At 51.3% G+C, this 26,136-nt stretch overlaps 1 protein-coding gene across 3 annotated transcripts; it reads left to right on the top strand.

The window, feature by feature from the left end:
• Window positions 1–261: 261 nt before the first annotated feature.
• LIPE (lipase E, hormone sensitive type) lies at window positions 262–25,769 on the top strand. Of its 3 annotated transcripts, XM_035120251.3 has the most exons (11): window positions 8,431–8,499; window positions 9,536–9,618; window positions 9,776–10,308; window positions 12,809–12,899; window positions 14,014–14,159; window positions 14,871–15,056; window positions 16,578–16,872; window positions 18,343–18,570; window positions 19,936–20,106; window positions 22,811–23,196; window positions 24,410–25,769. In XM_035120251.3, the coding sequence occupies exons 2-11, from the start codon at window positions 9,561–9,563 to the stop codon at window positions 24,935–24,937; spliced, it is 2,622 nt and encodes an 873-aa protein (XP_034976142.3). In that variant the 5' UTR covers window positions 8,431–8,499; window positions 9,536–9,560; the 3' UTR covers window positions 24,938–25,769. The 3 variants fall into 3 exon arrangements, with proteins under 3 accessions (XP_034976140.3, XP_034976143.3, XP_034976142.3); XM_035120249.3 differs by lacking the exons at window positions 8,431–8,499; window positions 9,536–9,618 and adding an exon at window positions 262–390; XM_035120252.3 differs by lacking the exon at window positions 9,536–9,618 and having other exon boundaries at window positions 8,389–8,499.
• Window positions 25,770–26,136: the final 367 nt, after the last annotated feature.

Below are 26,136 nucleotides of genomic sequence, written 5' to 3'. Positions count from 1 at the left end.
CAGTAAGCAACAAAAAAAACCCAAAAATCGTGCATTTGCAGGGGGGGGGGAAGAAACCCAGCATTGGTATATTAATTATATTAGGCGGCGCGGGACATTCGAAAGCGTCCCGAGCTTAATCCGTATCGATCCCCGGGCGTCCGCACTTCGGCGCGCCCGGACCCTTTAAGGCCGGGCTGGCTGCGGGAATGCGGAAGCAGGGAGCCGGGACGCCGTTGCCGTGGGAACCGGCTCGGGTGACGTCACAACCGACCGCCCCTCCGTCCCCGCCCTCGGTTCATTGGAGAGCGCCCGTCATGTGGCGCTTCCGAACGTTCGCTCCGAGGCGGAAGCCGGTCTGGAAGGGGGCTCACAGGGGGCCGGCGGGGGCAGGAGACGGAACCCCGTTGGGTAAGTAAAGGGCCAGTCAAGGGGAGGCGGGGTTGCCTTTTGAGGCGTTGGCACGACCCGCCGCGGTCTCCCCCCTCCCCCCTCAAAGTTGTAATGGTGGGGTCTGAGTCCGCTCTTCCTCGTTCTGTGGGAGGGCGCTTCCATTTGGGAAGGGGGGGGCTAGTCCTATGTCTCCCGAAACGTCAGGTAGAGACTAAGCTGGGAGGCGGTGGGAACATTAGGCGGTAGACAGTTATTGTTGGGGAGGAGCGGTTTTCAAATAACGTTGTCCCTTAAAGGCCAGCTCACTTTATGGTGGCGTTTGTGACAGTTCCATGGACCGTGTTGTGTGGTTGTTTAAGGCTGAGAGGGTGGCTGCAGCCCAAAGTCACTTAATGAGGGCGTGGGAGGATTTGAACCCAGGTCTCCCAGTCAGTCTGGCGCCCTTAACCTCTGCAGGTCAGGGGCATGGGGTGCCCCATCCCCCCTGGAGGCATATCTACACACACACATATAAGGGTTGCAAGGGGTGGCTTGTCAGAGGTAAATCGCATGCAAGAATCACAGGTGGAGGTACGTAGTTTGGCTGGAGCAGGAATGCTTGCAGAAATTAACACTTTGACCTGTTACGACAGACCCCTTTGCAGTAAAAAACAATAGCAACATAAATAAGGAGCCGCGGTAGGAGATCAAACAGTCAGCTTGGTAATGTTGGGGTGTGTATGTGATGGAATCCGAGGGTAATAGAATAGACTAATATTCTCTCATGGCTAGGATAGCAGATCCTGTGAAAACCCCAACTGATGGACCTTTTCTCCAGGGATGGTCCTCAGGGGTGCCTCAAGTCTTCTGAAGGGTCTGTGGTGATTCATCAGTGCAGAGCTTGAGGCCCAACTGAAAATAGCAAGGGGGTGGTCCCAAACTATTTCTGAAAAAAATGCCCGGCAGGTTCTTGTGGCATTATAAAGATTAACACCTTCAATTTGGTTTAAGCTTTTGTGGACTGCAGTCCCAACTTAGTCGACATGAATAAAATGTTGTTCTGAGTTATGGGTATATGCAGGATTACATACCATGCATCTGATGAAGTTGATTGTAGACCGTGGAATATTATGTCATAATAAAAGACTTGTAAACTGCTTAGAAGTTGTTTTTTATAATTGGTAAATAAATTTTGTTAAGTAAATTTAAAATGTTAGTTTTTAAGGTGCCATAAGAATTTTTGTTTTGTTTTATTTTTGTTTTGTTTTTGCTGCAGCAGGCTAACGTAGCTACACCCTCTGGAAGTTGTTGCAATCAAGTCCTTTATGGGGCTCATGTTGCTGAAAGTATGATCCATGATATTTTGACAGGGTTTTTATTTATTACGTTATATCTTAAGGACCTGAAGGCATGGTTCTCTTACCATTTTATCATCACAACATCCTTGTGAGAGGGATTAGGCTGGGAGATAGTGGCTGACCAAGGTCACCCAGTGACCTTAGTGACTGAGTTGGGATTTGAACTCGGGTCTCCCCAATTCTAGCTACCATATCACATTGTCCCTCAGCGACATCTGCTAGAAATTAACTGTATGATCGACTGTGATGGTCCTTCAGAAGATGGGAGTGGGCTCTAGAGCTCAGTGGTTGTTGGGTCGTTTTGAATCCTTTTGTTTAATAAATTATGGCTTTTCTCTTTAGCATATTAAGCAGTGTGTGTGTACTAGATCTTCTGCTTCTAGAAGATCGTATGTCATTGATCAGTAGTGAAACCTTTGCAACCCTGCTGCCAAGATGTGGGGAGGCAATTTCTTAGCATACCTTCCAAGTGGGGTTTGTATGTGTGTATTCTGCTCTGTGCCCCATAATTGGGTGGCACCTGGGCTTCTGAGGAAGAATGTTGTGTCTGTTATGTTTGCCTGTGGAAATTCTCAGTGAGATTCTCATATAGCAGCTGCATATATCTGAAAATTCAATGAGATGGAGGTGAATTAAAAATTTGATATTGGGGCTTTACGAAGAATTATGTAAGCTTTCAGGTTCCGATATAGATTTAAGCTGCTGGCCATCTGTGTGCGGCCGTCTGGATGATAAGCACTAGTTTCAGAGTCCTACCCAAAGTAATTTCTGAACTCTTAGGCTGCCGTCCTAGACACTGTTACCTGGGAATAGGTCCTGTATAACCAATAGGGCTTACTTCTGGGTAGACATGTGTAGCATTGCACTGCAAATGTCACACATCTCTGCTCTTAAATACAAAATGTTTTTTCACTGTTCCCTTGCTGGATTGAATTTTGGATGACAGCTTCTTTCTCAAATTGTTGTAGAAGTTGTCAAGATTTGTTCCTTCTGTCGGTAAAGGCCCAAGAATGACTAGACTGTGCCACGTTCTCTTCTGTTATTGTACCTGGAGATTCCATCTTGTTCCCTCTCTTGGCTGTGTCTTCTAATTACTTTTTAATGAACCACCTTGCCACATCCCTGAGAGCCCTGATAAAATGGCAATTCTAACAAGGTTTCTTTTCTTTTTAAAGTTGCACACTGAGTGACTGGGTATATGTTCAGATCACGTCAAAGTTCACAATATTACATTCCTCTCAGCCAAGAGTTCTGGTGATTTCTTATTGACCTGGAGACCCCCCTGCCCCACAAACATTGTTGGCATCTGTCTGTCTTGAGAAACAATGGAGTGCGCCTCTGGGGGCAAAGTCAGGCCGTGTTGTTTCTGTTGCGTTAAACAGCCCCAAAGTGACCTCTCTGGGGCGCAAGCCTGGGCAGTGTGTATGGAGGTCCTGGGCTGCCCAGATGACAAGACCCCCCTCTCGACTTCACTGATGTGGTCCAAAGGAAAGCAGAGTAATATGTTTGGCTGCAGGAGTTGCCGGAAGGAGGCATACAAGGCACCAGCCAATCATCTTAAGGACTCCACTCCAGATTTGTGTTGATGTTTTTCATATGTTATTTTCAGATAACGGTGAGTGGATTGGAAGCTTGATCTTTAAAGGAAGATATACCTGCAAATTTGGTTTCTCAAACCAATGCCTGCCTTTAATTGCAAGGATTAGTTTCAAGGTTTAGTAATGTTTTTGCATATTTCCCTGGCACCCTACCCTGCAGGCCCTGAGCAACCTACAGCAGTTTCATAGAACTCGTTTTGTCACTTTTCTCATAGGACTTGTCTAGTCAGTGAATTAACTTGTAACATGTCATGCTGAGTTGGTACCACTGTTTTTACAGTACTTCTTCCTCGGTAGTGGCAGCACAATTGGTTTGCAGAACTTGTTGAGGCCTGCGAATGCATTGCCTAAGGCGCCACATTCCCAATCTACAAGCATTGCAGAACCGGGCACCCTTTTGTTCCTGGCAGAATCTCCGACCAGCCTTTTCTCTGTGCCAAGGTCATGCCAAGGGGCAGGGAGGAGGCTGGCAGCTCAGCTGGCGGCCACAAAGGGAGATTTGTGTCGCGCGCGCCTGGCACAGCTAGCGGCTGTGCCCCAGAGGTCACCCGATGATCTTAACTGATGTGGGCATTAGCTCTGGCAGAGCCGCGTGAGATGCTGTTTCTCACTGGTCTGTGTTTTTGCTAGAAACTGCGCGGCACTGGAGCACCTGGGGTGAGGAGGTGGGGAGGGGAGGGGTAGGCCAGGAAATGGGTGTGCCAATCCAAGAGCCACGTGGACATGGTGTGACACGGAGGCTTGGCTTTCACTGCAGGTCAGTCATTCCTTAAGCTATCCCCCCTTCTCTTCTCTCCCCCCCCCTGCACAGCAGAGGTCAAAGGGCAAAGGTTTCACACCCTGCCAGGAGGAGGAAAGAAAAGGGAGACAGTTGACTTCCTCCCTCCCTCCCCTCCTCCCTGTGGAGTTCCAGCCACAAGGCTCTTCCCTGCCCTCTCTCCCAGTCCCCTGTTTTCCGCGTTTTTTGCATTTGACATGTGCCCCTTGCTCTCATCTGGTCCCCATGTGTTTCCTAGTTTACCCAGAAACATTTCTTCCCCCACAGATGCCAAAGTGGTGACTCAGCTGGGCAAGTCTCGAACTCCATGTCCTGGGAGGGAATGATGAAAGCCTGGGTATCTCCTGGCATCGCAGATCTTTCAGATCTTGCTCAAAACTAAGTTTTGCCTTCCGCATCTTGTCTTTTCAAACATCCCATCTTTGGAACTCCATGCTGCTGTAGAACGTGGATGGGGAGCCTGTGGCCCTCCAGATGTTGTGGGACTGCAACTCCCACCATCCTGACTGGGGACTGATGGGAGCTGGACTACGACCACATCTGAAGGGCCACTCGGCTCTCGTGCAGCTGGTGCCCTTAAGACAGAAGCTGTCGGCTTCCATTCTCTCCTAGGAAGAAAACTCAAGTTGATGATAAAAAAGGATTTGACCATTTGTTATTTAAAAGGATGCTGCATGTCTCTTAGGGTGAGGCCCACTGTAAACCTGAATATTGGGAGTGCGGGAAACTCGTAACACCTTTGCTGCTCCTGGATCCCCTGCATTAGCCACCAGGGGCTGGGAAGACAGCAGTGACAGGGCAGTCAGGAGGCTCTGGCTTGTGGGTTGCTAAATTCCTTGGGACCCAAGTACTTAAATGAGCCCCTTCCCCAGTATCAGCCATCTCGGACCGTATGATTGGCAGGTAGGGCATTGTTGGTAGTGGCACCACTGGAAGCTCACCTGTGACGGGGCCATTTTTGTGGTGGTTCCTCGTTCATGGAATGAGCTTCCTAGTGAGGTACGTCTGTCTCCATCATGATTAACTTTCTGGATGCATTTGAGAACATTCCTGTTTGGCATTTGGTATCCTGAGATCACTGGATAAAATAACGCTTTAAACTGATTTTAGAACGTTTTAGCTGTCTTAAAATGCTTTTTTAAAAAAAAAATATGCGTATTTGTTTCTTCAGGAGGCTTCTTCAGGAGGAAGGGTGGGATATAAATTCAGCAATTAGTAATAAGCATGACGACATCAACAACATCTGGTGGCTTTGAAAGCGAGATCCAGGCCGGGAGAACCAGCTGCAGACTGGTGGTTGGAACATGAGAGAACGAAGATATAGATATAGATATAGATATAGATATAGATATAGATATAGATATAGATATAGATATAGATATAGATATAGATATAGATATAGATATGCCTCTTAGCTCACTTTCATAACTATGGAGTTATTGTCCATTTTGTTGCAAGCTGCCTCAAGATTTTGGCTGCTAAGAGAGGTATAAAAAGGTAAAGGGTAAAGGGACCCCTGACCAAGAGAGGTATATATACTCCAAATAAATAAATTGACTTCAGTGGTTGAGGTGTCCCTGCTGCACTGTATAGAAAGATACTTACTCCTCTCCAAGATCCAGAATGATGAAAACTGGTTCTGCCACTTTGCAGCAGAAGCTGATTATGCACAGTGCTGTTTGGCTAGTGTCCGTGAAGTTACAATTCCACACCTGGGAGGTTTCACCATCTATAATTTTTAAAAAGGCAACCTTGGAAGCGATGGCAGATGCTGACGTGAATAACTCTCAGCCTAGCTCCAGGAAAAGAGTAAATAAATTAAAAAGGCGTTGTGGAATGGGCAAGGTGAGATAATTCAGTTGGCATTCAGATTGCTGATAGGCCTATCCCTCTGACAGAGTGTCAAAAGAGTAGGGGCAGGATAGGGTCAGTTTGTGTGTGAGAGAGAAAAGTGCGTAAAAACCTTTTAGAGGAACTGCCTGCACTATGGACACCTTACCAGCGCATGTATTTTTGAAGTGCGGTGTGTGCTTATGCTGAATCTGGAATTGTTTTTTGTGGAATCAGAGTGGAGGAGGGAGCAGGCGTGAGGAAGGAATTGGGAAAGTGTGTTTGTGGGGAAGGCATAGCAAAGGTCAGAAACGGAGCGGAATGGCAAATTCCTGCTAATCGGAAGGGAGAGAAGCCTCCTCTTAGCTGTTCTTTCCAACCGAGGGCAGAAATGACAGGTACGCTGTAGTGAGGACCAATATTTTATTTGGTATTCGAATAAATAAAGACATTCCAGCCCCTGCATGAAAAGTTGGCACGGACCGCTTTAAGAATGGGGCATGGCACACATCAGCCTACTAGCTGAAGTCTGACCATTTCAAATTGTGCCCCACGTTGTCTGATTTAAATAGAAGTCGCAGGACCATTTCCTGGAGAGTCTATGATCCCTATTAGTTTTTCTGATCTGGCTCAAGGAGTGCAATGCCCCTTTCTTGCCCTTAGCGCTCTGCACAAAGGCTGTTGCTCTAAAGCAGCCCAAGTTTCAAGGAGCCCCTTGGGACCTATCTGTGCATGGGGAGAACGTGGCCCTCCTAGAAAGAGTTGGTCTAATTGGCACCGTTCTTGAAAACATGGTCACGGGAGCCCCATAAACAGCCCTGGCTCCCTGCCCTGTGTGAGGAAGAGCAGGGGTCTGTTCTGTTCTTCTGGTGCAAATAGCTTCATTCTTCTGTTACGGAATCAACCAACTCAGTTCCTACAGTATTAAATGCAAACGAATATAATAGGTCAGTGGTTGCTGAGGACCAGGGTTTTGGAATCTTTGTTGCCACACTATTTCACAGGGTCGGAAAGGACCCAGGGGGTCATCTAGTCCAACCCCCTGCAATGCAGGAATCTCAACTCCATGGCACATGGCCGTCCAACCTCTGCTTAAAAACCTCCAAGGAAGGAGAGTCCACAACCTCCCGAGAGAGTCCGTTCCAACTGTTGAACAGCTCTTACTCTCAGAAAGTTCTTCCTGATGTTTAGCTGGAATCTCCTTTCTTGCAACTTGAATCCATTGGTTTGGGTCCTGCCCTCCAGTGCAGAAATATATTGTGTGGTGTAAAGAGTACTGTATAGTCATAAGGACATGCCAGACTCTCCGCTTCCTTTTAGTGGGAGGGAAGCACTAGGTTTCTAGTCCTCATTGATTGCAGAGGAAGAAACAGGCAACAGCTGTGTACACAGTGCTGCTTACTCTGGCTCTGGCATTTGAAGCTGTAGTGTGCGTGGCATTAGCCCCAATCCATATCTATCCTGTAGTTTCTTGGGAAATGACGCTGTTTGTTATGTTTCCCCTCAAACCAGTTTCCACCCAGTTCAGAAATATATGCCATGTTTTTGCAGTTAAGCTGATGATGACATGCTCAGATGACAGCTTCAGGAATAGGAGTTGGAGGCATGGGCGTAACTAGGAATTATGATAGGGGGAGCAGGACTTTTGTTAGGGGGGAGCAGAACAGAGCTATCTGTGACGTGATTGGTCAGTTTAAGTACAGTATTTTTATTTATTTACTTGATTTGGGGTGGCAGCTGTTCCCCCCCCCCCGTTGCCGCCGCCTATGCCCACAGTTGGAGGGGTTCTTGCAACCACAGGAAAAACCCATCAGGCAATGCACTTTGGGTGAAAATATCTCCCCCTGCTCTCCAGCTTGTACAACAACAAGCAAGTGTGACTTTAAAAGGGGGGTGGGGTGGGGGAGCAGCCGTATTTTAAACCTCCAAAATATACATGGGTAATTCTAGCTGGAGGGACAGGCATTCGAGGACTGAGACCTCCATTCCCCACAATCCCTAATTTTCTGCCTTGTGCACCTCGTTGTCCTCTTGTCTCCCCACTCCCACCTGTTGCTCTCCCCCCAGTTTTCCTGGCCCAGCTTCCCTTGCAAAGCATCTTTCCCACTGGGGTCCTTTGCACTCTCAGAAAACAGTACCTAACATCAACAACAGCAGCAGCAGCAGCAGCAGCACCACCTTCCACCCTCCCCGCAGCTTTGCTGTGGGCACCAAATATATCCAGTGAAGAAAGCAATTCATGCACACCAACCACTCTGTACCTAATTTATTCCAGCCCTGGGTTTGCGGAGAGGGAACTGGCAGCGGAACCGGAATGTTGGAATTTTGATCCAGCGCCTGAGCATTCCAGAACGCTGAGGGGGAAACAGAGAGATGAGCTGAGACGGCAGCTTGGCAGCTTGACCCTCCTTCCCCTTCCCAGTCAATTCCAAACTCTCCCTCCCTTGTCCCCTCCTCTGAGGCGGAGCCAGCCTGTTGACTTCCCCGGCCCTCTTTTAAGCCGGCTGGCTGGGCAGGCAGCCAGTGGCCGAAAGGCAACTCCAGGCGGCATCAGGGAGCCCCGGTCTTTAGTGGGCAGCGGTGGGTGAGTACCCTCGACACAAGCCCCTCTTCCTGTGCTCGAGCATCTCCAAGAACCGGCTGGGGTGTCAGCCGTCTCCTGTCCCCTGGTAGCCTGAAACCAGGCTCTGCCTCCTCAGCGAGCCGAGACCTCTGCTGCTGCCGGTGGCCTCCCCGGCAGGGCTGATGTATGGATTTTTGAGGATGCAAAGAGCTTTGGATGTCTTTGAAGTGCATTGCGTCAGTGCTGGAGGCTGCTCCTAACTATTTGGAAGGCCTGTTGATAGAATGGTGGTTATTTATTAAATGTGGGTGTGCTGTGCCCGTGGGGAGTGCTTTGGGCACCTGTCGGCGAGGGTCGGGGGCTTGCCAGTCACAGAATTAGAGTTTTGGAAGGGACGCACACACCCCAGGTCACCTGGTCCAACTCCCTGCAATACACAGCCATCTCTGGGCAGGCTCAAGCCACCAGCAGTCAGAGGCATATCCCATCGCTCCTCTTGAAAGGGAGCAGATTTTTGGCTGTACCTCACCAGGGTCAACAGCTTAAGTTGTGCACTCACCTTAACCCCTACCTGCTCTTAGAAGTGAGCTGCATCCAATGGTGGAAGGGGAGATAAAAAAGGGAACTCAGGGACCCCAGTGAGATGTGGGCAAAATCTGCCTGCTCCATCCATTAGGAGTAGGCTTGATTCTCTTTTTGGGATTTTTTAAAGTTTTATTTCCGAATTTCAAAAGTTTACAAATTGATACATGCTTCCAAGTAGACCTCCATTTCACATACAACTTCACCCCACCGTAGTTCCCCCGTATTTTCTAAATTTGCTGCATATTATAAATGTGCTCCCAACTGCTGCTGCTCTTCATTCAAATCCTGCCTGCATTTTTACATGTTTCTATGAAGTGGGCTTGATTCTCACTTGCACAGCTTCATCAGGAGAGTCCCTGTCAGGCGTTATTCCTGGGTGACAGAACCGTTGAGAGTGGGGTGGAGCCCACTGGAAAGGGGCTCTTCCGTACATTGATATTGTCTTAGTAAGTGATGCCCGCTCTGCTCACAGGGCTTCCAGCCTGCGCGGAGGAGACATGGAGGCCGAGGAATCAGGGAATGTGGAGTACGTAGCTGAGGCAGTGACGGGGGAGTGTAAGTAAGGGGCAGGACGTCCGGCGAAGGCGCGCTCTTCTCTTGGCAAGAGGCTCCTTGCATTCAGTCGCAGCAGCATAACTTCTCCACCCAGCTCCCTTCATACCCGCCTCTCTCCGGGGAGGGACCCCCTCACGGCTCTCCTTTCCTCTTCCAGGCCCCCCGGTCACTGACACCATGGATCCTCGGCCCCTGTTCCAGACCCTGCATGCGCTGGCGGAAGACAACGTCAACTTCTTCCAGGAGAGCTCCAGCGAGACCAGCCGGCGCTTTGTGACTGCCTTCACCACCATCCGGGAGCACGCCCGGTGCCTGGAGCCAGTGCTGAACCACTTCTCCACCATCTACCACATCTTCGACCTGGACGAGCACACGCCGGCCAACGGCTACCGGAGCCTGGCGCAGACGGTGCGATGCTGCCTGGCCCACATCGTCCACAAGAGCCGGTACGTGGCTACCAACCGGCGCAGCATCTTCTTCCGCACCAGCCACAACTGTGCCGAGCTGGAGGCCTACTGCACCGCCTTGACGCAGCTGCGAGCCCTCGTCTACCTGGCCCAGCGCCTCCTCACCCAGAACCGGCCCGGACACCTCTTCAACCACGAGGACCGAGGGCTCTCCGAGCAGTTCCTGCAGGAGTACATCACCATGCACAAGGGCTGCTTCTACGGGCGCTGCATGGGCTTCCAGGTGAGGCGGAGGGGAGACGCTCAGCCTGCATGGAGGTGCTAGACTTTGGGGAGGTGGCCATTGACCCATTGAAGGCATCAGCGAACCCCCACGTTCCTACCTGTCATCATTTTTCTTTGGCCTCCTGCTCTAAAAGGAGGTCGGTCTTTCCCCCGTGATGTCCTTGCATCCCCTTAGTGGGACATCTATCTGCAGTCAAGACGGTTGGTCCATCAATAATAAAAATTATGATTACAATTAATTACTTATATTCCGCCCATCTGAATGGGTTGTCTCGGCCACTCTGGGCGGCTTCCAAAATAATATAAAAAACACAGCCAAACATCAGGCGTTAAAAACTTCCCCGTACAGTGCTGCCTTCAGATGTCTTCTCAAAGTTGTTTATCTATTTGACTGGAGGACATTCCACAGGGAGGGTGCCACTACTGAGAAGGCCCTCTATCTGGTTCCCTGTAACTCCATTTCTCACAGTGAGGGAACCACCAGAAGGCCCTCACAGCTAGCACAGTATCGCCTCACTGACTGGCAGCAGCTCTCTGGGGTTTCAGAGGAGGGCAGGGGGACATTCTCAACCCCACCTAGAGGTGTCAGAGATTTATCCTGGGACCTTTTGCATGTAAGCCCTCCGCCTCCTTCCCCTCAGCCCAAACCCTGTGAAGTTGCCAACCCCATCTACAGCTTAGCAGCTGTGTTTGCTTGCATTCATCCCTTGTTGGCCTGGCCTGGCTTCTCCCTCTGTTGTTCCTCCACCACTGGCTGCATTCAGCTGTATTTTCCTGAGGGCAGGGACTCCCCCCCCCGGGTGTTTGCTCTGTGTTTTTTGCTATTTTTACGTAGCAGCCGTCTCATACTGCAGTAGTAATAATTGCCAGGAGAGCCCGCTTCATCCCAGGAGAAGCTGGTGCCCTTTCCTCACGAGACCTCTGAACTCCTCCCAAGAAGTTCACCTTGTTCTCGCCAGTCCCCATCAGCTCCCTTGTCTGATTTTCCCAACATAGAGCCCTCCGTGTTTGTCCCGAAGGAGCCTCTATGGCGAGAGCTGCCTGCCACATACGGAAAGCCAGCTTTGGCCTTCCCCTTTCCTCCTCTCTTATTTTCCACGCAGGCGATGGCCTTGGCTGCATGGCCCTGAGCCATGTGTCATGCAAGACCCTCTGATTCTCTCCCTCCTCCACCCCAACACACTTGCCAGTCATTGTCCAGTCTCACAGGAGACGAAGTTTCCCAACTGAGTTTGGATCTCCATTGCAGAGCTTCCCTGACTCTCTGACTTCACCCAGAGGGTTCATGCAGCCAGGGACCCTGGCAGGACTTTGCAAGGGGGATCCAACAGCTCCTCCTCCTCCTCTTCTTCTTCTTCTTCTTCTTCTTCTTCTTCTTCTTCTTCTTCTTCTTCTTCTTCTTCTTCTTCTTCTTCTTCTTCCGCATCCTTTTTTCACATGTTTGGCTCAGGCTATGAGAACCAGGCCCGGCCAGGCCTCTGCCTGCGAGCAACCAGTTCCCCGAACGGCATATCCTGTTCCGCATCTCCCACGGTTTGGTCCTCCAGCTATAGATTTCTCAGCTTGCCCCTCTCGAGCTTGGATCCAGCAGCCGTGTTTGGGAAGCATGGTGTGGCTGTGGATGTGCTGGACTGGGTTCAGTAATGAACTGGATTAGGGTCAACAAACCGAAGCTCAATCCAGACACGGCTGTTATTGGGTGGTTCGCTAGACTGGATGGATGGGAGGTTGCCTGCTCCTGATGGGATTACCCTCCCTCTCCACTGATGTTGCTTGAGGCTCAGGTGGCCTTTGGTGCTGCAGTGTTCCTTCCATCAGCTTTGGCTGGTGGCCCAGCTCTGCACCAGTCTGGACGGGGACAACCGCCTATGCTCTGCTAACCTCTAGGATAGTTCAATGCATTCTACGTGGGGCTGCCTCTGAAAACGGTTCAGAAGCTTCAAATGGTGCAGAATTCAGCAGGCAGGCTGCTTACTGGGGCAAGACGGTTTATGCATATTGCACCAATCCTGGCCCGAATGCATTGGCTGCCAATGAGTTCCCAGGCCCAATTCAAAGTGCTGATTATAACCTATAAAGCCTTGAAGAGCTCAGGAACCCTGTGCCTCAAGGGACTGCCTCTCTTCATATGAACCTACCTGGATCCTGTGATCATCATCTGAGGCCCTTCTTTGAGGTCCAGAGGGTGGCAACTTGAGAACAGGGCCTTTTCTGTGGTGGCTCCCTGTTTGTGGAATGCTCTTCCCAGGGAGGCTCGCCTGGCACCATCATCATATAGCTTTAGGCGCCCGTCAAAAACATTCCTCTACAACCATATAATAAGCCTTTTGCTTATTAAACTATCTAATAAGTTTAATAAGGGGGTGTTTTTAGGGTATTGCCGCCGCCCCCCGCTCCATTTTGGGTTGCCCTGGGCAAGAAAAAGCAACAAACAAATGTGATTATTCAATGCATTAAGAGTTTCTGCCCAGCCTTAATGTTTACCTTTTCCTTCCCAGTACGCTCCCTCGATCCGGCCTTTCCTGCAGACCATCGCCATCGGCCTCGTCTCCTTTGGGGAAAATTACAAGCGCCATGTGTCCGGCATTGGTGAGTGGCGGTGGAGGGGAATGGCAGGCATATCTTGGCACATCAGCAACATGGGAACTATGTTCCTCTCTCCAATGTGTCCCCCTGAACACCATAACGCTTGTTTTTCCCTCCCTGTAATGCATAGCTGCCTCCTTTTCCCAGGACGCATTACTGGCCAGTGGATCAAAATGCTGTTATTCTCATGTCATTTGTATTATTTTGACCATGTCATGTTGGACTAGGACCTGGGAGGGACCGGGGTTCACATCCCGCCTAGGCCATGGATGAAGTTCACTGGGTGACCTTGAGCCAGTCACTTCCTCTCAGCCTAACCTGCCTCAAAAGGTTGTTGTTGGGATTAAATGAGGGTGGGGCAGGGAGAGATCCATGTATACTGCCTGCAGCACCTTGAAGACAAGAGTGGGCTAAAAACAAATAAGTACCGTATTTTTCCGTGTATAAGACTAGATTTTTTTCCCTTAAAAATAATGTCAAAAATTAGGGGGGCATCTTATACACGGATAAATCTCCCCCCATTTTCTTAAATCTGGGTCCCCTAAAATAGGGGTCGTCTTATAGACGGAAAAATAGGGTAGTTACAGTGGACGCTCAGGTTATGCTACGCTCAGGTAACGTAAACTTCAAGTTGCGAAAGCGGCAAACCCGGAAGTGTTTTGCCGCGCACACATGCGCAGAAGCAGTCTCTCCGGTTGCGAAAACTTTGGGATACGCCCAAAGTATAGGCCAAACATCTCCCAAGGGCAGAAAAGGTTGTCTCAAGTCAGGAAGGACTCCAATCCCTGTAGAAGTAGTGGAACAAGTGCATTTTTGCAGCGCATAAGCGCCACAGGCACATCCCAGCTATGCGTAAGAAGTGCAGTGTCTCTGGAAAATGTGTCAGCGCTTGACCTCGCTCTCTGCTACTAGCAGTGAGCTTCATGGTACCGCATATTTTTATTTTTCTCTCTCCTGCACTAGACGCACAGAGGGGTATAATAATGTGGGCAGCCCCTTTCTCGAAATTCAAAGCAGAGGTTATCCCCTGAGCCGTCACCCAACCCCTTTGATCTCTCTCCCTCTCTCTCTTCTTCCTCTTCCTCTCTCTCGTTCCCCCCCCCCCCCGCATGCGCAGGCGTGGCTGCCAGCTCTCTCTTCACCAGCGGGAAGTTTGCTATTGACCCCGAGCTCCGTGGGATAGAGTTTGAGCGCATCACTCAGAACCTGGACGTGCACTTTTGGAAGAGCTTCTGGAACCTCACCGAGATGGAGCTGCTGGCTGTGAGTCCTGCCTCAGACAACAGGAGGCCGGACCTACTGGGGAGGAGAAGGGACCTTGGATGGGAGAGAGAGACCCTGCCTGGGTCAGAGGGGGAGGCTTGGAGGAGGCATGATCAGATGGCAGGGAGCGTGAGGCGAGGCAAAGAGGTTGTGGGAACTGTGAAAGATGGACAGAGGGACAGGTTTAGCGGGGGGGGGGCACCTATAGCAACAAAATGGGCTGTCTAAATTGTATTTATACCTGAAGGAGCATCTCCACCCCCATCGTTCAGCCCCGGACACTGAGGTCCAACTCTGAGGGCCTTCTGGTGGTTCCCTCACTGAGACAGGGAACCAGGCAGAGGGCCTTCTCAGTAGTGGTGTCTGCCCTGTGGAACGCCCTCCCACCAGATGTCAAGGAAATAAACAACTATCTGACTTTTAGAAGACATCTGAAGGCAGCCCTGTTTAGGGAAGTTTTTAATGTTTGATGTTTTGTCGTGTTTTTAATACTCTGTTGGAAGCCGCCCAGAGTGGCTGGGGAAACCCATCCAGATAGACGGGTTATGAATAAATTATTATTATTATTATTATTATTTATTATTATTGATGCAGCACTGTTCCTGCGTGCCTGGTCCCTTGTGGCCAACTCTGCCCTGGATATTCCCCTGGGGAATTGCTCTTTGGATATTCTCTCCTAGAGCACTCACACAGCTTCTGCCCTCTCCGCAGTCCCTCGCCAGCATGGCTTCCTCGCAAGTCCGGTTATCCCGGGCACTGCTGGTGCCGCCGCACTCCTTTGACCTGCCTTTGGTTGCTGACCCCCAGCTGACAGTCACCATCACCCCCCCAGTTGCCCACACCGGACCAGGAGCCGTACAGATGAGACTCATCTCCCACGAGCTGCGGGAGGGACAGGTAAGCAGCTGGGAACAGCCATGGATTGACTTGAGCTAGGGTGGGTGCGCAGGGTCAGACCTCGTAGCTTTGAGGCATGTGGAATCCTGGGCTTTATTTAGCCTCTGGATGTGGCCCCTCAGACCTCTCTCCCTGGCCCTTGGGGCTCTCCCTAGACCACACCCTTCACCAGCCCTGCCCCGCCACCTCAAGGGCTTTTGCCTTGCTGGAATTTGTCCTTCAACAGCACTGGTGCCTCTTGCATGCCTGGTTGGAAAGCGGTGTGGTGGAGCGGGTTGGGGGTCTGTCATTTTGCATGGCTGGAATGTATCGTCACATCCATTGTGCAAACAATCACACCCGCCGCTTTTGCATCCACCGCTAGCCTGTGCCCCGAGAAGATTGCCTGCAAGGGAACTTGTTCCGCAGGCTGAAAAAGCTTCTCCAGGCGTATGGTCTGTAATTGGATGCCATCCCACATGTCCGTTTCCCTGACTGCAGGAAACCCGGAGTCAAGGACAAGGGAGCTGGTCTGTCCTTCTCTCTGACGTACAGCTTTTTAACCACTCTGCTGCCGTTTAGAACATAGGAAACTGCTGGATCAGGCCAGCAGCCCATCCTGTCAGCATCCTGTTCTCACAGTGGCCAACCAGATGCCTGTAGGAAACCCACAACCAGGACCCAAACACAAGAGCGCTCCCCTTTCTTGTGGTTTCCAGCAAATGATGTTTTGTCATTGTCTTTGTTGTTGGCGGTGTGTTTAATTGTATGGCTTTCATTGTTAGCTGCTTGAGGTTTTTGGAAGCAGAAAAAGCAGCATATACAGTGGTACCTTGGTTCTGAAATTTAATCTGTTCCGGGAGTCCGTTCGACTCCTGAAATGGTTCGAAAACCAAGGCACGGCTTCTGATTGGCTGCAGGAGCTTCCTGCACTCAAGCGGAAGCCACACTGGAGGTATTGGCTTCTGAAAAACGTTTGCAAACCGGAACATTCAATTCCGGGTTTGCAGCATTCAGGAGCCAAGCCGTTCAACTACCAAGGTACCACTGTACACATTTAAAATAAGTGTGTCGTTTTCAGTGCCCCTGTTCCGAGGTTACCCTGAACCTCAGGCTTCTGTCCTTCCTCTTCCCTCCTTCCCACTCTTCCCCCCCCCCAAATGCCTGTTACCTCCAGGGTTTGATCCTGGCTTGCAGGACAAGAGCAAACCAGGGTTTGCCGCAGATGACTAGGAGAACTGCGGTTTGCCTCAAATCAGGAACCTGCTGCGCATGAAGGAGGGGGGAGAGGGCAAGTTCCATGTTCCGCAATGGTTGAGGGTTTCCCAAATGCAAAATTCTTTTTTTATTTAAGCAGAGTCTGGAGCAACAGATTCCAGGAATGCATCACAACAATCTTGTTTGTCAAAGAGAGCCCTTTGAGATTCTGATGGCCTCGGGGACTGGCACCACTGGGCGGCGGCAGGTGGATGCCAGCTGGGCGCCTCTTGCCCCTCGGGGCCTGGCACTGCACCCTCGACCATTTGCTTTCCCCGTTTCTAGGACAGCGAGGAGCTCTGCAACCTCATGCGCCCCGAAGGCCCCCTCGCCCTGGAGCTGCGCTGGAGGACCAAGCCGCTGCCTCGCTCGCCTTACCTGGTGGTGCACTTCCACGGCGGTGGCTTCGTGGCCCAGACCTCCAAGTCGCACGAGCCCTACCTGAAATCCTGGGCTCAGGAACTGGGCGCCCCCATCCTCTCCATCGACTACTCGCTGGCACCGGAGGCTCCCTTTCCTCGGGCCTTGGAAGAGTGTTTCTATGCCTACTGCTGGGCCATCAAGAACTGCCACCTGTTGGGTGAGAACAGGAGAGCTGGGGAGGAAGGAGGTGGGGTCCAGAACTGGGCTTTGGCCACAGTGGCCTGAGAGAAAGCAGCTGCTAAGATCCTCCTCGGAAGATCACATGAAGCTGCGCTATGCTGGCTCTGCCCGTCTGTCTGCCTAGATCAGTGTGTCCCTATGCCAGGCATGGGGAGCTTGTTGAACCACAGCTCCCATCTTCAGGGTTGCCATACATCCGGGAAAACCAGGACATGTCCTCTTTTGCCGGGCCAACATGCCCATTCGGGCGGATTTTTAAATTTTAAAGGAAGTGTTCGGGTTTTTCGGGCTCAAGCGACTTGGACTGTCCTCTTTTTTGCTCTTTGAGATATGGCAACCCTAGCATCTTAGAATCATAGAATGGTAGAGTTGGAAGGGACCACATCGGTCATCTAGTCCCTGCAATGCAGGAATCTTTCCCCGCTACTTGGGACTCGCACCCACAACCCTGAGATTAACTGCCTCACGCTCTGCCAACTGAGCTTTCCCAGGAATGACCCTGACCATTGGCCATACTGGCTGGGAACAAAGGAGCCTCTGGGGCAGGGGCCCAGGTTCCTCCCCATCCTTGCCCTGTGCCCAAATCTCAGGTGGAGCTTGGTTTCCCAGGCGTCCTTCCAGAGATGGTAGAGGGACGTTTCGCATGTCGCTGGAGACCTCCAGATCTGAACGGCAACTCCCACTAGCGGCACCCCAGCAAGCATGACTCCAGCAAGCAACATCTGGGTGGGGGGGGTCATATTCAGTGTAAGGTCTACTCTGTGTAAATGCCTTGTTTGCATAGAGCTAAAAATAATAATAATGAAAGCCGCCTACCAGTTTTTGCCCCGCTTCCGGTGCACAACGAGTTTCTAGCGCCAGCCACCCAGCCAGGCTTCTCTTGGGGCTCACAGCCAGGGCTTCCCATGTTGCTTTATTATTTCATGAAATTTATGCTGTAAAAGTAAAAATTAAATCTCAAAGCTGTTTGCAGAAAGAAGGAAACAATCAAATTACTGTTGCGAGCAGTCGAAAGCTGCTAATTAAAGCATTTTTGAAAAATAATAATAATTAAAATCACGATCAACTAGAAAAAGAATAAAACACATATCAACAGTCTACATCAGTGGTTCCCAATTAGCTAAGTACTGTAACCTATTTTTTCAAATAGGTTTTGATACCTTTACGGTAGTTTATTGTTATGTCCCATAGAACCCCTGGGTTCCCAATCTTACATGGGCCTAAAGAAAATGGTTTTTAGAAGGTGCTGAAAAGAATACAGTGAAGATGCCTGCCTGGTGTCAATAGACAGGGAGTTCTGAAGTGCGGGCACTGCCACCGCCTGCTGTGTCTGGCATTTGGAGAGGGTTCTGCTGCTGGGTTTTGAAAAAGAACCCTCTGCCCCACTTGCCCAGAGTGGTTCTGACCTCTTCTCCCTCTCTCCCTCTCCCCCCTGGCCGCTTGGCAGGTTCCACAGCCCAGACGGTGTGCCTTGCGGGAGACAGCGCCGGTGGAAACCTGTGCATCACGGTCTCCATGCGGGCGGCCGCCTTTGGGATCAAGATGCCGGACGGGATCATGGCGGCATACCCGGCCACCCTCATGCAGGTCTCGGCTTCGCCCTCCCGCCTCCTCACCTTGCTTGACCCGCTCCTGCCTCTGAGCGTGCTGTGCAAATGCCTCAGTGCCTATGCTGGTAAGGGCAGGGGATGCTCGGGGGGGCAAGAGGGGTACCGCTACAGGCCGCACAGGTGGGCAAAGGGAAGCGGTGGCTGAAGGTCGTAGGGTTGGTTAAGCTCAGCTGTGTGGTTGGTTGGTCTGTCTCAGGAGACCACGGAGGAGTGCGCCTTTGGGGGTGAAGTCAACCATTGGAGAGTTATAGCACCTGCTGTGGCTGTAGAGACCGATAAGCGAGAGACATGTTTTGTTGCAACTGGGGCAGAAGAAGCTGTCCAGTTGTGTGGCTGCATGTTTATTCTCCTCCCAGCGGTCATTTCTGCTCTGGTCACTACTGTGGATGCACGACCTGACTGTTTGTCTCCAGGCGCGTCTGCAAGGGATTCCCACATGGCGGAGTTGACGTTGCCAGCCTTCCTGTCTCATTTGCAGACATCTTTGAAATCAGGGTAGATTTGATTTAAATCAAATCGATTTAAATCATGATTTAAATCACTAGTCAGTAAGCCTTGATTTAAATCATCTTCTTTTTTTACAGAAAGACTCATTCTTGCTGGTATAATCTTAATATTTACTACCAGATGAAGGTTTCATTTTTGGAATAATGAATTTTCAGAGTAGTTTTTACAGTTATATCAAACATTACTGATTTGGTAATACTATTAGAAATATATTGACTGATAATTATGAAATTGTGAGGTTTAATAAGTTAACTGTTTATATTTGGACAACTTTTCTGCTATACTTTATTGGAAGGATAAAAATAATCATTTCCTTAATAACTATTCAAACAATTTATTTAACTAAAACAATAACATTATAGCATATGTTTGTCAACTGATGTGGTTAAACAATTTTTATAAAAACAAACCTTAGACTGAGTTTTAGCACACATGAAAAACTTAAAACAAATCCTTATTTCCTGATTAATAGCCTTTGGACTATAATGTAACTTAAATAGAAAACTATCTTTAGAAAGATTTTTCCCTCCAAATTTTAAAAATCCATTTTTTTAAAAAAAAATCTGATTTAATTTTTTTAAAAAATCGATTTTATTTTAAAATCATTGGTTTTTATCCACCCTGTTTGAAATGCAGAGTTGAAGGCGTCTGGCTGCTCTGCTTCAGGCGCACTTCAGGAGCCCAAGAAGTGTATAAGAAGCTTTGCAAATTTGTGTTTCTTTACTCTTGTCGTGGAGCTGATAACCAAGAGTCTCTTAAATTTAAGAATTAAACTCTTTCTCTGGATTCAACCCCCGGTGTCATTATTGGCTGTCTCTGTCCCTGCCTGGGCGCAACTTAAAGGGCCCTTAGTAGCTAATAAGGCTACAGGAACACGTCTCGGCCTGACTGTCTGGGTTTCTTTCCCCCCTTTCCATTCCAAGGGATGGAGCCAGAACAGTGTGAGTCTCCCGCCCTGGAGAAACTGAGCCCCGTGAACATGGTGCGCCGAGATACCACCATGCTCTTGCGAGACTTGCGCCTGGGAGCCTCCTCCTTGTTCGGTTCCTTGCTGGAGAACACGGGCAAGATCAACGGGGCTGACGCGCCGACAGGTAAGAAGCAGCCCTCCCCCATTGCTCCTCGGCCTTGCCATCTTTTCTTGCTCCTCATTCCCCGCCGTCCTCTGACCCACCTTGTCTCTGCAGGGCGCTGCCCCTTCTCCTGGGGCCTGCAGGGCTCCTGCCGGTGCCCCCTGGCCCAGCTGCTGGCGATGCTGTCCCTGGCGTGGCTCTTCTGATCGCAGGGCCTGACTCTTACTAACCCGGCAGCTGGTAGGAGCCGCCTCCTGCCCCTAACAGCATGCAGCACTGCTTGAGGCGAGAAGAAGGGGGCAGGGCTACATCAACGCCCTTGCTGGCAGCCCCAGGGGAGGGTCCTATGGCTGGCACAGGGGTGGCATGTGCATCGGTCTCGTCTGAACGGGGTATAGAGCTGGCTGGCTTGGGGTATTGTTGTTGTTGTTGTTGCTGCTGCTGCTGCTGCTGCTGCTGCTGCTGGCTCAGCATGGCATTTTTGGGAAAGAGCTAGATAAGGCTTTGGAGACAGGGAACCTTTTGCACTGCTCTATTCTCATTCTGCAATGTTGATTCTGGCATTGCAGAAATCTCAGCTTTTCTCTCTGCATTTTGCTCTTTTAATGGTTCCATGAATCGCTAGGTTGAGAGGGGAAGGAAAAAGAGTTTGTTCACTCAGGCTGGATCTACACTGCTCTGTAAAAACGCTTTTAAAAAAGTAATATAGCTCTCAATGCAAATTTCCATTGATGACAGGTCGCTGCTCTACAGTGCCCTCTGGTGTCACGTTTTTATAACACAATTTTAAACGTTTAGACTGAGCAGTGTAGAGTAGTCCCCAGATTTCTGGTTTTGACCTGAGCCAAATTGGACCATTGTTTCTCTTCTCTCCTCTCCATCCCCCCAGCTGCCGCCTCACCTACTGCACTATTGAAGGCTAGAACCTTGTTTCCTTTCTTTCTGCCGTTCTTTTGGCCGTCCCTTTAGGCAAGAACCGAGATTCTCAGAATTCTGCAGGGGTTGCTGTGTCCTTTGTTTCTAGGCCACATTCCTTATGGCAGCTGCTGCTTGGGAAGTCTTACCTGAGCAAACTGACAAGAGTCATGGCCTGTTAACACTGGGCCAGCATCACATGCAGCACAACCCCTGTGCAAAACAGCCTGGCATTGCTTGGTAGCTGCTCACGGCAATGGGCCTCAAGGAGGCTGCCTTCCTTCCCGTCATTGGCTGACTCTTTTCCATGGTGCACACTGCTGGGGAAGGGAGCAGGAAGGGAAGAAGGGGGATTATGTTTGCATCCTCCCAAAGAAGAGGAAGAGCCTGTGCTTCTTTGTGCAGAAGGTCCCAGCTTCAACTCTTGGGATCCCCGGGTAAAAAGACCTTTGCTAACAGACCTGGGAAAGACACTTGCCCTGAGACTCTGCAGAGTGACAGCTGGGGAACTGGGCTGGGTTGATGGATTGTCTGTTTTGGCCAAATTCAGCTTTCCATGTTCCATGCAAAGGTGTCTCTGGTTAGGCAAGGAGAGAGGGCTGTTGCTCTCAGGTTAGGCTTGCAGGCTTCCCATGGGCACCTGGCCAGTCCCTGTAAAAACAGGGTGCTGGACCAGATTAGCTCTTCTACCCACAAAGCAAGCTGTGCCCTTATTTTGTACAGGGGTGCCCACTTTTGTGCTTTATTCTGGATTTTTTGAGGTGGTAGATGATGATTTGAATTTGTATATTAGCCTTTCATGCGAAGACCTCAGGGCGGTTCACAGCATGAAATACAGAATAAAACCACAAAGCAGATAATAAATGTTACAATTTATTATAACAATAATGGTTTTTATAACTGCTGGGTGCCGGCCAGAGTGGCTGGGGCAACCCAGTCAGATGGGCAGCATATTATTATGTAATATGTGCAATGAATATTATGCGAGATATGCAGTGAAGGCTCCAGGCGAGCCTCCCTGAGAAGAGCATTTCACAAACGGGGAGCCACCGCAGAAAAGGCCACCCTCTGGACCTCTCATGGACACAAAGAAGGGCCTCAGATGATGATCGCAAAGTCTGGGCCGGTTTATATGGGGAGAGGCGGTCCTTGAGGTATTGCGGTTTGTTTACAAAACTGCAAAGAACCATGTGATAACAAGGAGGAGGCAGTGGGGGGGGGGTCCTAGCCAGGGAATGTATGGGGAGATGTGTGGCATGAACAGGTAGGGCAGTGTGCTCCCTGCGACAAGAGGACATTCTGCCCCCTTTGTAAACTGGAGCATTTTACCGCAGTCCCCAGGGGTGCTTCCTAGATCAGGTGTCACCTTCTCTTCTCGGTATCGGGTTTTGCAGCAAGAAACAGGAAACGAAAGCAGCAATGGGCTATGACCACAGAGGGGAAGGGAGCAGGTTTATCCTCATTCACCCTATTATTATTATTAGTAGTAGTAGTATTTGAATTTCTATACCGCCCTATACCTGGAGGTCTCAGGGAGGTTCACAGAACAAAATCAAAATATAAAACCACAAAATATATAATCAAAATAAAAACAACAACCCAATAGCCACCTCTCCCCAAACCTGGAAGCTGCAACTGTGTGGGCACAGAGGGGGATGGAAGAGTTATGGAGTGAACATTGGCTCTAGGGAAACAGTGAACGCTGGGATTTGTGCCGAGAGGGGCAACGACGGGTCTCACTGTGGTCGAAACTGGGGAGGGAGCACTGTGGAGGCACTCATTAACCAGTCACTCCCCACCCGGCATGCAGAGCCTGTGAGGAAGAGCATCTCCGAGGTGGGCCTCAAATCCAAGTCGCTCGCCAGCAGCAAAGAATCCCGCAAGAGCCAGACCTACCAGAACCTTTCCTGTGCCTCGGATGCCTCTCCGGCGCCAAGCCCTGCCCCAAGCCCCACCCCGGACCCAGACCCGAACCCTCCAGCGGCCAGCTTCTTCATGAGCGACGGCGAGCACGAGGCGGCGACCCCCAGCTACGACGGCACCCTGACCTTCCCCGACGGCTTCCAGCCTCTGCGCTCTGAACAGCCGGCGACCTCCATGCCCCTGGAGCTGTCACCCATCGTCAAGAACCCATTCATGTCACCGCTGCTGGCACCGGATGCGATGCTGAAGGGACTGCCGCCCATCCACATCGTGGTGAGTGAGGCTGCGGGGTAACGCCGCCCTTCTCGGCCCCCTGGCCAGCGGCTGGGCTGATTTGGGGCTCACGGATTCGGGAGGTCAGCAAGTTTCAGGAGCAGGTGCTAGGGTCAAGTCAGCAATAACTCACAAGGTGTCAGTGAAGTTCAGACTTTATTCAAAGAAACAAAACAGCTCAGGCCTAGTGATCCCAGTAATTCTCCCTAGTAGGTCTTGTCCCAATGAGGTAGTTACTAAGACTTTGCACCGCTCTCTAAGTCTCCTCCTCCCCCAGGTCCTTCCCTTGCGATCTGGAGGGATTGGGGAGCTGGTCGCAGCAGGAGCGAGGGACTCCTTGGATTCTTCAGCAGCCAGTTTCATCTCTGCCTCCTGGCCCCCTTCCTCTCCTGCCTCTGATTCTGGACTGCTCTCTGCCACAGCCTCTCCCTGCTCACTAAACCCTGTTACCTCTCCAGCTTCGGACACCTCCTTCTCCCAGTCTTCTCCTTCTTCCCCCTCTGACCACTCATTGTCATCCCACCACCAATCCCTGGGCTCTGAATCTTCTTACCCTGGGGGTACCCTTGGGGGTTCCCCAAGTGATGCCTCTCACCAGTCTTCTGCATCCAGCCAGTCCATGACAACAGGATACAAAAGTTAGCAAGCCGACCTCCCTTGGGCTTCACAGAACTGCGCAGTTGGCTGGCAGGGTGTGGGGGAACAGGTTTCAGCAGCACGTGTTAAGGAAGCCTTTGCCAGGGACTCCCATCGGCCCCAGTCCAGGCTAGGGGCTGATGGGAGTTGGAGTCCAGAACACCTAAAAGTCACCAAGTTGACAAAGGCTCTCTTAAGGGAAAAGGCTGAGGTGCTAGGGAGTTCTCTGGGGTGGGGTGGGGTGGGTAGAGAAGCAAGGGAGCGGCTAGGTTGGGCATTTCAGCATCTCTTCTTCAGAAAACAGCCTAGTGGATGCCTCAGGGAGAGAGTCGTCCCTTGGCATGATGGGAATGTCCTTCCATTCATCAGATGGCCAGGCGAACCCTCTCTCTCATCCTGTCTTTTTGACTTTCCTTTGCCCCACCCTCCACTGGACCTCCACATCTCCCGCCGCCCCCACCCCACCCCACCCACATGGCAATTGGGCAGGGTTGTCTCAGGTTCTTCACCCCCTGGTTTACAGGTGGCAGCCCAGAGCCGTGCATTCACTCTGCCTCCCTTCCCTGCCTCTCCCTAGGCTTGCGCCCTCGACCCCATGCTGGACGACTCGGTGATGTTTGCCCGGCGGCTTCGAGCGCTGGGGCAGCCGGTGACACTGCGGGTGGTGCAGGACCTCCCCCACGGCTTCCTCAGCCTCTCCCAGCTGTGCCGCGAAACACGCCAGGCCTCTGCTGTATGCACAGAGCTCATCCGGGACGTCCTGGTCCCCCCGGATCCAGCCACACAGCAGCCCGCGGCCACTGCCTCCCATCGGAAGCACCGGAAGCTGGAGAGGACCTCCCAGAGCACCGGGGCTGCCACCAGCCAAGCCACCAACCACACCCCCACCCAGGAAAACAGCACGGCGGCCACCGAACAGGAGGGGCCAAGCAGCGCAGCAGTAGGGAGCGGTGCTACACCTGAGGCCCAGGCCAGAGCAGCCCAGGAGCACCAGGAGGGCAGCAGGTCCCCCGAAGGCCAGCAAAGTGGGGCCACAGACAGGTCCACGCCCGCCTCGGGTCCCGGCCCCTCCGACGGGACGGTGGGCAGGGGGGTGGGGGCCTGAGCCCTCCAGCATCACTGGAACCGCTCTGTTTAAGAAGGTGTAGCGTGGCTTCGTTTTGCAGTGGAAATCCCTCTTGGTGCTTTTTTTCTCTTTGCCCAGTCCTGCCATTGATGAGTTGCGGGAGGCAAATATCCTGTTGCTACCAAAACCTGGGGGCCGGTTGCCCCGTATTCTCCGTTTTTATACATGTTGGAGTGTTTTTAAAAGGGCAGAACCCTGCTGTCGATGGGTCCTGGCAGTCCTGGAGTTTGTGCACCTCCTTCTCGCACACGGCCCCTTCCACAATCCTGCTCCTTTCTTCGCACACCAGCAGCCCCCCCCCCAACATGCCTTCCTATGCACATAACACCCCACTGCCGCCCGAGCACCTCCAAGGACGATCCGTGTTGGGGGTGCAACTTGGCACAGATGAGCACAAGCATTGACCTCCCTTCTCCTTCTCGGGAGGAAACAGAGGAGCAGGGCAACTTTCCAGTTCTTGCAGGCCTGCCCAGCCCCCTCCTCTCCCTTGCACAATAAGCATAAAATCAGCCACTGCCCGGTCCCATCCCTCGATGGGGCGTCCCAGCTGCCACTTCTCAGTATTCACTTTTGTTCTTGGAGGACACATTCCATCACACTGTGACCTTCCTGTCCTCCAAACTCAACACACTCCCCCCCCCCTTTGCCTTTCACTGTTGTTGCTGCTGCTATGAACCAAAGGGGGGCACGGGGAGATCTGGGTGCTTCTACCCTCCTGGAAAAGGGCTGTGGTGTTCCCTCCCCACGTGCAAGGGATGCGGCGGGGGGCAGGGGAACTATTTTTGTAAATAAAAGCTGGTTCGATTTTGAACAACTCGTCCTCTGTCCTTTGGATCCAGGATTTTGTGTGTGTGTGTGTGTGTGTGTGTGGCTTCAAGCAGTCGTGGTAAGGCTGAGAGAGGCACCCTGCGGGCGGAATAAACCTTCCACCCCACCCGCTGTGCACGGCCACAGCAATATTGTGCAAATCAAGGCAGCAGGAGCACAGGTAGTGTATACAAAGAGTGGGGGACCTTTGCCTCTCTTTCTGTCACTGAACTACAACTCCCATTGGCCCCAGTGAGTTGGCCCCTATGGTCAGGGGTACTGGGAGTTGTAGTTCAGCAGCAGCTGGGGGGGGGCAAAAGTTCTGTGCACCTGGGATTCCTGCATTGTGAGGGTGGGTTGAGCTAGATGAC

Source organism: Zootoca vivipara, chromosome 6, assembly GCF_965207765.1.
Source record: "Zootoca vivipara chromosome 6, rZooViv2.hap1.1, whole genome shotgun sequence".
NCBI classification, from domain to species: Eukaryota; Metazoa; Chordata; class Lepidosauria; order Squamata; family Lacertidae; genus Zootoca; species Zootoca vivipara.
This window is presented reverse-complemented; position numbering and strand designations above follow the sequence as displayed.